General features: G+C 36.0%; 1 protein-coding gene across 1 annotated transcript in view; it reads right to left on the bottom strand.

Annotated features, from left to right (window-relative positions):
* Positions 1-858: 858 nt before the first annotated feature.
* LOC106874874 (acetyl-coenzyme A synthetase 2-like, mitochondrial) overlaps positions 859-14,239 on the bottom strand; it is a 17,859-nt gene continuing 4,478 nt past the window's right edge. Inside the window, exons 2-14 of the mRNA XM_014922772.3 lie at positions 13,888-13,984; positions 13,565-13,764; positions 12,107-12,282; positions 11,059-11,214; positions 10,350-10,497; positions 9,316-9,453; positions 7,490-7,582; positions 6,603-6,715; positions 5,202-5,328; positions 3,414-3,541; positions 2,985-3,048; positions 1,829-1,950; positions 859-1,156 (exon numbers count right to left, since the gene is read on the bottom strand). Of these exons, the coding sequence (XP_014778258.1) occupies positions 1,004-1,156; positions 1,829-1,950; positions 2,985-3,048; positions 3,414-3,541; positions 5,202-5,328; positions 6,603-6,715; positions 7,490-7,582; positions 9,316-9,453; positions 10,350-10,497; positions 11,059-11,214; positions 12,107-12,282; positions 13,565-13,764; positions 13,888-13,984 (1,715 nt within the window). The 3' untranslated portion in view covers positions 859-1,003. The remainder of the gene's footprint in view (positions 1,157-1,828; positions 1,951-2,984; positions 3,049-3,413; positions 3,542-5,201; positions 5,329-6,602; positions 6,716-7,489; positions 7,583-9,315; positions 9,454-10,349; positions 10,498-11,058; positions 11,215-12,106; positions 12,283-13,564; positions 13,765-13,887; positions 13,985-14,239) is intronic.

Here is a 14,239-nt window from a genome sequence, read left to right on the forward strand (position 1 = left end):
TATCGATTATCTGAAGTTCTGCTCGACGGGGGCGCCGGATTCAGCACAGGTAAGCGATTTAGTATCTAATATATTCATTCAGTTCTATATTTAAGAGATGAGGAATTATTTACATTATTTACATTTGACGGATATTTGTCCTCATCTTGTTTGTTGTTAACACAACGTTTCGGCTGATATACCCTCCAGCCTTCGTCAGGTGTCTCTGGGAAATTTTGAACCTGGGTTCTCATTCCTAACGATGTTACTATTATATTATTATTATTATTATTATTATTATTAATCAGGTCGCTGCCGTGAATCGAACTCGGAATCTTGGTGTTAGTAGCCCGCGCTCTTAACCACTACGCCATATGCCCGTGGGCAATTATGGAGTGAATTTTAGGGCTTATAAATCTATTATTTTTCTATCCTTCCTCAATACCGGTTCATGGTTCTGGGTTCAGTCCCATTGCGTGGCACCTTGGGCAAGTGTCTTCCACTATAGCCTGAGGCTGACCAAAACGTTGTGATATATATATATATATCGTCATATATATATATATATATATATATATTTGTATGTATGTATATGTCTGTGTGTTTGTCACCCTTCCATCACTTGACAACTGATGCTGGTGAGCACTTGACAACTGATGAGCGCTTAATACAGTAGCTCAAATTTTTCCTAAACTTAATAGAATCAAACTAACACCAAAGAGGCTGGTGTTGATCTGTGTTAGCAATACTTGCATTATTTAGTAAAATCAACAAAGAGTTCAGTGAACTTGCTGAGAGCAGAGGAAGATTTTACGTTTCAGATAAAGTCTTTTTTCAAGGAAAAGTTAACTGGAAAGAAATTAATGAAAGACAACATGGTTTTACATACTCTAGTTAAAAAAACTAGCTTAATATCTTTCTTTCATTGTTGTTTAAAAATATATATCCAATATTTTGTAAAATACTTCAAAAAATAGAAGCGTAAGTTTAGTGGAGAATCAAAAGAGATTTCAGCAGTTGATATTTAATTCATCTGTTGTCTTTTAATGATTGTTTCAACGATGTCTGGATCTATCAGAGTTGATGTGTCACCAAAATCTTGCTCTTTGTGAGCGATTTTTCGCAGGATTCTTCTCATGATTTTACCAGATCTAGTTCGAGGTAAACCAGGCACGAGCTAAAACAAATATAAATATAAAATAAGATTTAGATTTATGAAAGGAACAAAATTGTATACAATAACATTTTTTTCATTCTTAAAGACATGGGATGTATGGTTTAAAAGCTTACTTCACAAACATATGGTTTTCAGTTCAGTCCTACTGGATGGCACTTTCGGTAAGTGTCTACTATTGGCCCAAACTGACAAATGCCTTGTGAGTGAATTTGGTAAAAGGAAAGTGTATGGAAGCTTGCCATGTGTTTGGATGTGTGTGTGTGTGTGTATTTATCCCTTACCTACTAATTGACAACCAGTATTGGTTTGTTTACATCCCTATAACTTAGCAGTCTGGCAAAAGAGACCAACAAGCTAAGTACTAGACTTCTTAAAAAAAGTCCTGGGGGTCGATTCGCTTGACTAAAAGCCCTTCAAAGTGAGGCCCCAGCATAGCCGCAGTCCAACAACTGAAATAAGTTTAAAATAAATGATAAACATGCATGCGCACACACACACACGTAGCTACTCACAAGCACTCAAATGCATATGCATACACACATGCACATGTGCGCGCATACACACACAGATACTCACAAACATGCATGTGCATGCACATGCACACACACACACACACACACACACACACACACACAGACACACACACACACACACACACACAGAGTAATTTACCTGAATAATATCTGGTTGGGCAAAACTTGTTATTTGTTTTTTTACTATTAGCTTTAGTTCATCTTGAATTTCTTCAGCATTTTCAGTTATGTCATCTTTGAGAACTACAAATGCATGGATGCCTGGAATTTAAGATTACAAAAAAAGAAACAAAATAATTATTGTAAAACTCGAAAGAATATTTTGAAAAACATGCATATTTATGAAAAAGCATGACTTTATTGCTATAATTAAATCAAATATACACCTTTTTTCTTTTTGTTTTCATTTGTTTTTACATCCATTTTTCCATTGTAGCATGGGTTAGATGAATATATGATTGAGGAGCTGTTTTACAACTGGATGTTATTCCTGTCACTAATAATCCTTCTCTGTGTTTCTGGATTTTTTTATTTCAACATGTCTTTAAGGGCATGAGGTGAGCAGATAGTTTGTTGATAACAAACAACAACAATAATGCTGCTCATAGCAACTTTCACAGAGTACAGATGTAAACAAACACACACACACACTCACAGATGATGACCTTTTGGTTTCATCTTTTGGTCTCCTACCTGGCCAGCTCCTGTCGAAGAACTATCCAACCCATGCCAGCAGGGAAGGCGGACATTAAACAATGATGATGATGATATATGAGTCTAGGACAATAGCCCCCCCCCCCCACAAGGACAATTACCCCTGAGGACAACAGATGATGATTTAAATCTTCTTAATATATTAGAGAGGGGGTAATTGTCCTAGGGGTAGTTGTCTTCGGAAGGAATTGTCCTATGGTGGGGTAATTGTCCTGATACGATATATATATATATCTGCCAGCCCCGGTCAAACCATCCAGCCTGTGCCAGCATGGACAACAGACGTCAAATGATGGTGATGATGCCTATGCGTGTGTATCTTTGTGTTTGTCTCCTTCACCACTTGACAACTGATGCTGGTTTGTTTACATCTATGTAACTTAGCAGTTCAGCAAGAGAGACTGATAGAACAAGTACCGAACTTAAAAGAAAAGAAATAATAAATGTAAGTGCTAGGGTTGATGTTTTTTTTTTCAACTAAAACCCTTCAAGGTGGTGCCCCAGCATGGTCACAGTTCAATGACTGAAACAAGTAAAAAATAAAACTACAACAATATCAACTTATGAATAATATCACATACCTTCTCCCTTGATATCATGTGGGAAACTAACCACTGCAGATTCTGCTACAGCACAGTGGTTGGCCTTCAAAGAAAAAAGAAATTCTATAAAGATGGTTAATAATTTTTTTAGAAAATTGAAATTTGATATTTCATCTCACTTTTGTGGTAAAACTGGCACTCCGTCAGTAAAAACAAGCATTCCAGTTGATCAGATCAATGGAACAGCCTACTTGGGGAAATAATGTGTAAGTGACTGAGTGCTCCACAGATATAGTTCTCAGGGATATTCAGTGTGACACACACAAAATGACAATAAATCAAGTGGAGTAGGCACTCAAGCCTGTTTTGCCAGTACCAGCCTTTATGAGCAAGGTTGCTAAGACCAAGTAACTTGCAAGACAGAAATACATATATTGAACGAAATAGTAATAGACCAAGAAATCTCACTATGGCATCCTCGATCTCAGCTGTACCAAGCCGGTGGCCACTGACATTGATGACATCATCGACTCTCCCGGTAATACGATAAAAGCCGTGTTCATATCGTATAGCATTGTCTCCAGAGAAATATAAACCTACAGATGAAAAAAAAATATAACATATATAAAGTAATAAATAACAATAAAATTTTTTTAAATGCTTGAAAATATATTCTTTGAAAAGACATTTAAAAAAAATCTTTTTTATAGGCGTAGGAGTGGCTGTGTGGTAAGTAGCTTGCTTACAAACCACATGGTTCCGGGTTCAGTCCCACTGCGTGACATCTTGGGCAAGTGTCTTCTACTATAGCCTCGGGCCAGCCAAAGCCTTGTGAGTGGATTTGGTAGATGGAAACTGAAAGAAGCTCATCGTATATATTTATATATATATATGTTTGTGCGTGTGTATATGTTTATGTGTCTGTGTTTGTCCGCCAACATCACTTGATAACCGATGCTGGTGTGTTTATGTCCCTGTAACTTAGCGGTCCAGCAAAAAGAGACCGATAGAATAAGTACTAGGCTTACAAACAATAAGTCCTGGGATCGATTTGCTTGACTAAAGGCGGTGCTCCAGCATGGCCACAGTCAAAAATGACTGAAACAAGTAAAAGAGTAAAAGAGTAAAGTGTTATTAGTTTTAGATTTTCACAAATGATTGCTCCCCTTCAATAAAATGTCTTCTATGGTATTTCATTCTTGAATTTGTTTTGCAAGAATCTCAGCATGAAATCATGTGCTGAAACTGATATCGTTGTACTTTGGGAGGATCATTTGGTGAATAAACACACCTGTTGGTTATAGTCCATGTCAGTTTTATTTTCTTTCTTGAATTTTATTATATTTTCTTATGACCACTTATGTATTTGGTGTGGTGTTTGGGCTGTGACGAGCTATGTGTTGTGGTGGAGAGGGGTGAGGCAAACAGAGGTGAAGCCAGACCGGAAGGGCCAAACCGGAAGGGTCAGATCGGAAGTCGGCGACACGCGGTCGAAGGCTAGCACGTGGGGCCAGTGAGAAAACAGCGACGTTACGAGAAAGACGTGTTCTGATTAGGAGCGATCGTGTACCCCGCTGCGGTCGGCAAGGTAAGGTCCAACGCTTCATTCTGTCCTTTTGCTTCTTGTTGTCTTCTTCCTCCATCGCACCACATTTGGAAATCATTGAAAAGGTCATAGAAAAATGCTATAATATCTACAATGTGTGTGTGTGTCTGGGTTCAATTTTATCATTAACTAATCAGTTAATTAATTAGTTAATTATTGATTAGTTTGATGTAAATTTTGTCACTTTACTGTAGCTTTTATAGACACTCACACTCACACACACATATACATATACATACATATATATATATATATATATATATATATATATACATACATACATACATACATATATATATATATACATATAGACATACATACATACATACATACATACATACATACATACATACATACATACATACATACATACATACATACATACATACATACATACATACATACATATATATATATATATATATATATATATATATATATATATATGGCTGGTTTCTTTCAGTTTCCGTTTACCAAATCCACTTACAGGGCTTTTGGTTGGCCTAAGACTATAGTAAAAAACACTTGCCTAAGGTGCCATACACAGAGACAAACCTGAACCGTGTGGTTAGGAGGCAAATTTCTACTATATAGCCATATTTTCATTGGATTTTAATGAATATTTATAAATATTACAAAAGTTAAATTACCTAAGTCAGACTTAAAATATGTATCTATGAAATGAGTTTTCCCTCCATATATTGTTCTGCACATGCCTGGCCATGGTTGTTTAATACACAGCAGCCCTTCTTTATTGTCCCCTTTTATTTCATTATTCTGAAATTTAAAGCAAAATTTTTTAAAAAAACCTTTCAATACTTTTAAGAAGAGAAACCAGTATAGAATACTGTTTTCCATTTTATTATTCTTAAAACATCCTTAAGACCAGAAGGTTCAGTTCTTGCTGCAGTGAGGTGGTTTGTGGGTCTCACTGACCCTGAGAGTTATGCCAGCAGACTGCAAGCTCCTGGTAGAGCCCCTCATGATGGATGAAATGCTGAAAAGCAGTTCGTTCAGGATACTAATGATTTTGCTAGCTCGTTGCCTTTACTATGTTGTTTATACCAGTAAATTATATTCATCCATCATGATTGATGAAAATCATGGCTTCGGTTACATGGCCATTCAATGGGAAATGTAGCCATAGAGAGATTGAAGAATCATGAGTGCACACACATATGCTATGTCTTTCATTTGCCCCTTGCAAACGAGGAAACCATGGGGCTGGCAGTATTTATACATTGGATGTAATTCAGCCAACCGTACACTCTCGCTACAATAAATTGAACTTTTGCTAAAGTAAGAAACCAGTGTTATTAAATGATATATAATGTAAGGTCAGAAGATTTGGAAGAATTAGCAACATGGCGAATGAAGTATAACAAGACTTCATATATTCTTTTGGGTCTTTAACATGGATTCATTTCTTAGTTGAGTTGTTTTTCCCTTGTCATGCTTTGTTTTGTGATTTCTAATTGTGATTAATAAATGGAAGATGGATAGCCTCATTACTTAATACAAGTTATACTTGATGCCCTGTGTAAAGATGACATCTTCAGTGATAACCCAATGACCCAAAAACAGTCAGTAGATTTTTACTGATGCTGGGCATTTGAGGAAAATCAAATTTTGAAATTAGTGCTAATTATACACAAGAAATTTGATTGGTGGCTATTGGTGTTGCCACCTACAGTTCTTTTCAGAATAAGAGAGTTTAATAAGAAATAAAAGGGAAAGTGAAGTTTCTCTTTAAAGGGAGAGAACCACTCAGGGTTAATAATTTTTTTGGTTTGCTTTATCATTATCATGGGAGGCCTTTCCTTATGAGTGAGAGAACATTATATCATTGCTAAAATATGTTATGACATAACTCTTTTTTCTATACAATTTACTCTTGATGCCTTAGATAAAGACAATGTTTTCAGTGATGACCCAATGACCCAATAAGGGTCAATAAAATTATACTTTTTTATTAATACCAGATATTTGATAAAAAACAAATTTCAAAGTTAGTGATGGTTATATTATTGCTGAGAAGTGTTGCAACATACCTCTTTATCTATCAAACATGGTTCAACACCATAGAATGGTCTCATTGGCATAGCTGGAAATATTTCAGCTTTGGAATTGGATGGTCTTGGGGAAATGAGAATACCACCTGTTTCTGAAATAGTGTATATATTTTGCTGTTAATTTTACTATTAAATAAAAATTATAGACGAATGGAAATTTTTTTATGTAGAAGAAAGAAAAAAAGAACCAAGAGAAGAAAAAAGGAAAATAAGAAAGAATGATTAGAGGGAAAAATATATTTTTTTTACAAGGCTGAAAATATACAGTACAATTCATCATCATCATCATTGTCATCATCGTCACCATCACTGCCACTATCGCTGTCATCATCATTGTCATTAATATCATCATGTACTGAGTAGCAATGTTTTCTTTTTTGATTTTATTATTTTAAAACAGAGGCTACACAAAACAATATACATACATTTTCTTTTTCTCTTGAGCCCAAGGACTGATAAGTCTAGTTCCTGGCTTTAAGAATATCATGAAAGGCCTTGTTGGAGGCCCAACCCTCTCAGTTCTTTTACAGGGCTTAGAAAAACTGAAGGACCACTGAAATAAGTGTGTGAATCTGAGAAGGGAATATGTTGAATAAAATCATAATTAACTGATCCTCTTGTATTTTCTTTTACTCAAAGCCAGGAACTTGTCAGCATTTATTGACCATCACAATCTGTAGGATGTTTTTGCATCATATTCTATATGTAATAATTAAATTATATACAACGTGTACTTTATTGTATTTTGTTATGTGTGTGATACTCCAGTCCATGGAAAAATTGCCAGACATCAAACCAGTCTACTGTGCAAAAAAAGGTTGGGAACTGCTGCTATGTTTGAGGAATTGGTAACTTGCTAATCTCACCTGTTTGCCACCAAGTATCGACAATGTCACACCGTTTCTCTCCAACGTTTTTGTAATACCATTCCCAGGCTTCATGATTAAGAGGTTCTCCAACTAAAACAAAGATTTATATTCCAAGAATGAAAAGCAAAGAAAAATTGAAGACAGTCTATAGATATATGCATGCAAAAAAATTAATCAAAATAAACAGAAACAATTTAATTAACAGTATTCATCCTCATCACCATCACCATCCTTGTCCTCATCATCATTTAACATTCACTCTTCCATGCTTGCATGGATCAGACAGAATTTGTTGAAGTACATCCTTCTATTGTTGGGTGTTCGAACTGTCACAAACCCTCATGTATTTTCAAGCAAAATAGTAGTTTTCCATTGCTAGACATGCATTCCACATAAAACCAGACATGACCAACACCACTTGTATGACAGTGATGCTTGTTTACAACCATCACATGATGTCAAGTCAAGGGTACATGCAAACACACAAGAACATACATATATACATGACAAGCTTCTTTTAGTTCCATTTACCAAACCCACCCACAAGACTTTGATCAGCCAGAGGCTAAAATAGAAGACACTTGCCCAAGGTGTCATGCATTGGGACTGACTTCAAGACTGCATGATTGGAAAGCAAGCTAATTAAACATTTAGCTATGCCTGTCTCTATACTATCACATTTAAGAATATGAAATATTATGACATTTCAAAAACGTTTTCTCCATGAGATTTATATGTAACATTTTGTGAAAATATTTTGAAATTTTCTTCCTAAAATTTTCAATGATGGAAAACAAAAAAAAAATTAAAGACTGTCCCTAGATATGTGTATGCAAAAAATTTAGTCAAAACAAACAGAAGCAATTTAATTAATAGCATTCACCATCATCGTCATTACCACCGCCACCACCACCACCACCACCACTACACCACCACATCCATCATCATCGTCATTTAACATTCCCAGAAATAGTTACAAAAGCAATATTTTTTTTCCAGTTATGCATTTTGAAACCAAATGTTTTTTTTACGGCTGTCAGTTTCAATGGAAATCCTATACAGTCATTCAGCCTGTTCAATTCTGTAGCCAAAGCTACCTCACCAGAATCCAGTAACAACAGGCAGTGGTTATTGTTGTTAGGTCCTAATTGGACAGACCTGCGATCAAAGGTTTAAATATTGCATGTTTTTCATATTTTTGTTTTTTGTCAGATTCATTACATCTTGAATAATCTAATTCAATGTGATTCAGATGGTAGGATGCGATTTGAGAAATACTAGTCACTACCTGTCACTCTGCTACCTGGTAATGACCTAATCAAGATGAAATAGATCCTTCAGCAGAAACCTACTACAATGGTTATATTGATTTACTCAACAACAACCTTGAAGCATATTTCTTAATTTTTTTCTTTCACACACACTCTCTCTCTCTCACTTATTTCTCTTTCAACAACAACAACAACAACAACAACAAACTGTCATTATAGCGAAAATCTTTTTTTAATATCTATGTTTTTCTATATGTTGAAAAACATACAGAAATACACACACACACATACAAACAACTAAAAAGATAACTAAATGTATTATATATATATATATATATATATATACAATTATCTTTTGAAGTCTGTGTTGTGTTGACAGACTTGCACTTAAAATTCCTACGTTTTTAATCAAGTCTTGTTAGTTACTATGGTGACAACACTATCTATCTGTCTATCTATTTTTCATACACATGCACACACACTCTCTCACTGTATTTCTTTCTCAATAACTTTTTCTCCTCCCCTTCTTCTAAATAAATGTTGTGAACTTACCACTTCCCAGAATGCGCAGAGAGGATTTGTCATAATTATGTACCCATGAATCTCCCATTTTAATCAACAAACGAAGAGCTGTGGGTGCCAAGTATATGTGAGTCAACTTAAATCTCTCCACGACTTCCCAATAGCGACCTTTAAAAGAAACAAAAAATGTTTCAAAACAAGAAGACATATTTCTCAAGTTTAAGATTGAAAACTTATTACAAAGTTATTAATTGTTGTATCTTTTTGTGCCATATATTTGTTGTTTCTTGTTTGGCAAAAGTGTGGTACAGGCATGACTGTGCAGTCAAGAAGTTTGCTCCTCAACCACATGGTTTTGGGTTCAGTTCCAGTGTATGGTACCTTGGGCAAGTATCTTCTGTATTAGCCCAGGGCTGACCAAAGCCATGTGAGTGGGTTTAGAAGACAGAGATGGAAAGAAACCAACTCTGTGTGTACATATATATATATATATATATATATATATATATAGTGTGTGTGTGTGTGTATTTATAAATAAGGTGGGGTACCCAAAAGTAACCAGAAATGTTCTCTGTGGAACAAGCCCATTGTAGTTCAGACTCTTACCACTAGAAGCAACTTGATGCAACCCTCAGGCATCAGTCTGCCAACTGGCAGCATGAAATAAAGCCATACTGCCACATTGTGCATCTTTGTTTTGCAGTGCTTCTCCTCTGTTTATTGATTTTTGTAATGGCTGAAATGAAGGAACAGCATGCTTCCATGAAATTCTGTTTTCTGCTGGGAAAAATGGTGGCTGAAACAGTTGTCATGCTTCAAGCAGCTTACAAGGATGCTTCCATGAGAAAACCACAAGTTTACAAGTGGTTCTCATGCTTTGCGATTGGTCAGTTGTCATTTTGGGTATCCCCCTAAAAGGACCAATAGAATAAGTACTAGGCTTCAGAAATGTCCTGGGGTTAATTTGTTTGACTGAAACCCTACAAAGCAGTGCTCCAGCATGGCTACAGTCAAATATCTGAAACAAACATAAACATATTATTTGAATCACAAATATTTGTTACCTGGGTTTGGATAGGTTGGTGTACTCTCAAACAGAAGTGTTGTGCCTCCATTACTTAGTGGTCCATACACAACATAGCTATGTCCAGTTATCCAACCAATGTCAGCAACACATCCAAAGATATCATCCATTTGGTAATCAAATACATGCTGTAAATTAGATATAATTACTATGGTAAGTGTTTAATCCTTTAGCATTCAGATTATTCTGTCAAATGTAAAGCTTATGTATTCACACCATTTTGAATTAATCCTGCTTCATTTCATAGCTTTGAAATTTCAATGATGTGAGTGTTTATTTTTATAATGACACTCTAAGGTTGCTATGAAAGGCCAGATCTGACCAGTTTGAACATAAAACAGGTGGAATATTTTGGCTGGACAGGGCTGGTTTAAACTCTAAAGGGTTAAAATTACATCCAATTAGCATCCAATTTATCCAATTACATCCAATAACATCCAATTTATCCAATAGATAAATAAATATGTTAAACCACGTCATATGTTTCCATAATAATATCAATTTTACCCGTTCCTGTTCAATTCTTCTAATTTCTAATGCCCAAGCCAGAATTCGAAACCGCAATTCTATGTCATGAGTCCAACACCCTAACCACAAAGCCACATACCATTTTTTACTCCATATAGAAGATATTTAATGTTTACAGTGTGTGTGTGGTGGAGAGTTGCAAATTAAAAGATTGCCTTTACTTTGTGTGTAACAGTTGTATACAGCAAATAACCAGCTTGAGTATGCACAAGTCCCTTTGGACTCCCAGTACTACCAGATGTGTATAACATAAATAAGGGATCTTCACTATCCATCTCTTGAGGTTTACAATATGGCTTGGAGACTTCACTTAGAGCCTGCAAAATTCAAAAGAAGTAAAGCAATTATCAATGTGTGTGTGTGTTCTGATAATAAACAAAAACTTCAGAGCATAACTTAACTAAGTGTACATTTAATGATCAACCAGTTAAAAGAGAATGTATGGGAAACATAAAGCAAATTTTATTATTATCTCTATTGTTGTTGCTTTTATTATTATTATCATTATTATTATTATTATTATTATTATTATTGAGTGAGAGAGCAGTGTATGCCATCAAAGTGACACAGGGGTACAAATATACGAAGCCCAATATATCCATCATGACTATCCATCTGATAAAGATACACCAGATACATGCATCACAACCATATGTGCATGACATGGTGATCTCTCATGTCAAGATAAACAGTGCATGACCTTGCAGGTTGGGCCCAGTTAGTATTTTCTCCAGATCAAATAAACCATCCCACTCAAAAGGTCTCTGAATAAGGTTTGTTTAAGGATGATGAACAAAACACCCAAGTTTCCAGAGGTGAATTATCCAAACCCTAAAGAATTCCTCTCAACACATGGCTATGATGCTCCCCCACTACTTCTGCTCATGATCAGAGATGCACATATTGTCAGCCACTAAGGGACATGCTCAACTGGTTAAGGTCAAACAACTGACCAGCAAACCTGTGGTATTAAGCAGAATATTCACTGTAGCCCTTCTTTTATACCAAGACAAAACAGTATACATGATAACACTTCCAATCAGTTAAGATCAAAAGCCATGAGAGCCACTATCTGGTACTGCATCAGGGCATTTATTATTATTATTATCATTAAGTTTTGAGTGTTGCATATTGCTTTGGACACGAGCTTGCTGAAGGAAAAAATAACTAATGGAAAATTAGAAACCAAAATTCCAAGTATCCATTTACCTTTTCAAGTGGGATATCAATTTTACCCATTGGGACATCTCCTCCAGTACGTCTGTACACAAAGACCTGCTTTACACTTGGACATTTCGATACAGCTGCATCAACTATTTTCTTTAACTCTAGGATTTTCCCACCTCTAACTCCTTGATCAGCAGTTATCACTGTATTCACTTGAGCTGGAAACATAATCAGCGAATATATAAATTCAAATAGAGAAAGAAAAAGAAAAAAATCACGAGAAAATTATGCATGTACACATTTTCAAATATTGTTTCTAATTTTGGCACAAGGCCAGCAATTTTAGAGGAAGGGTAAGTCGATTACGTCAACCCAAACCCTGGAAAGATGAAAGGTAAAGTCAAACTCAGTGGAATCTGCACTCAGAACATAAAGCTGGAAGAAATGCCACGCCGGGGTTGTGAGCACGCCGGGGCTGTGGGCACACCGGGGTCGTGGGCATGCCGGGGTCTTTTCGGGGTCGATAAATTAAGTACCAGTTAGGCACTGGGGTCGATGTAATTGACTTAATCCCTTTGTCTGTCCTTGTTTTTTCCCCTCTATGTTTAGCTCCTTGTGGGCAATAAAAAAATACGAAATGTTAGCACACCGGGCGAAATGCTTAGTGGTATTTCGTCTGTCTTTGCGTTCTGAGTTCAAATTCCACCAAGGTCGTCTTTGCCTTTCATCCTTTCAGAGTCAATAAATAAAGTACCAGTTCGGTACAGGGGTTTATCTAATTGACTGCCCCCACCCCCCAAAAAGAAAAATTTCAGGCCTTGTGCCTAGGGTAGAAAAGAATATTTAGAAACTTTTAAGGCAATGAGCTGGCAGAATTGTTAGCAAGCTGGGCCTAATGCTTAGTGGTATGTCATCTGTCTTAACATTCTGAGTTCAAATTCTGCCGAGGTTGACTTTGCCTTTCATCCTTTCGGAGTCAATAAATTAAGTACCAGTTGAGCACTGGGGCCAATGTAATCGACTTAGCCCCCCCCCCCCCCCGCTTCCCCAAAATTGCTGGCCTTGTGCCAAAATTTGAAACCAATATTAACAGACTTTATAAGGCAACAAGCTGGCTGAATCATTAGCATGTGGGGCAAAATGTTTAGTGCTATTTCGTCTGTCTGTGTTTGTCCCCTGCCATTGCCTGATAACCAATGTTGGTTTGTTTATGTCCCTGTAACTTATCGGTTTCGCAAAAGAGACTGATGGAATAAGTACCAGGGTTTAAGATTTAAGTACTGGGGTTGGTTCATTCAACTAAAAAAATTCTTCAAGGTGGTGCCCCAGCATGGCCACATGAAACAAGTGAGAGGTAAAAAATAAACAAACTTTATGAGTATTTCAATGTTCATTCAAGGACATAGAACTTTGGTTTTATATGAATTTTCTTTGATACATGAATTGAAAACAAAATGTGAAATGAATATTTTTCAGTGATTAAAAATAAATCTGACTGACCATCTTGAATCCTCCCTGCTAATGCTTTATCACTGAATCCTGCAAAGACCACACAGTGGACAGCACCAATTCGTGCACAAGCCAACATGGCTGCCACAGCTACTGGACACTGAGGCATATAGATAGCAACTCGATCTCCTTTAGTAACATTGTGTTGAAGAAGCATGTTACCCATCTGGTTAACCATATGGTACAGCTCTCTGGAATAAAAATTCAAAACAATGTCCATGTTAGACATTAGTCAACAGTTTTTTTTTTCCAAAAGTTGGTTTATGTCTTGGTACTTCTTTACACAGCTGAAAATATTGATTGTTTAAACTTACTGATAGGTAATCTGTTCTTGTTGGCCTGGTTCGTCTTTTTCCCAAATAAGAGCAATCTTTTTTGGATTTGATTTAGCATGTCGGTCCACACAGTTTACTAGCAAAAAAAAAAATAACACAAAAAAATAAATTAGAGAGAAAATTATAGAACAAAAAGGAAAATGAGGAAATTTAGGGAGTATCAAATGAGTTTGTTAGCTGTCTTTATTATGACATAGACTTTGAAAGTAAGAGAATACAGTTCTAAATATCTTCTCAAAATTAACACGCCCAAACAGCCATGCTCATTCATCTCTCGTACCATATTAACTGCAAAGTACAAAAATTGGCCACAAAATCCTAAATCATTCAT

Source organism: Octopus bimaculoides, chromosome 11, assembly GCF_046866305.1.
Source record: "Octopus bimaculoides isolate indiv1 chromosome 11, ASM4686630v1, whole genome shotgun sequence".
NCBI lineage: Eukaryota > Metazoa > Mollusca > Cephalopoda > Octopoda > Octopodidae > Octopus > Octopus bimaculoides.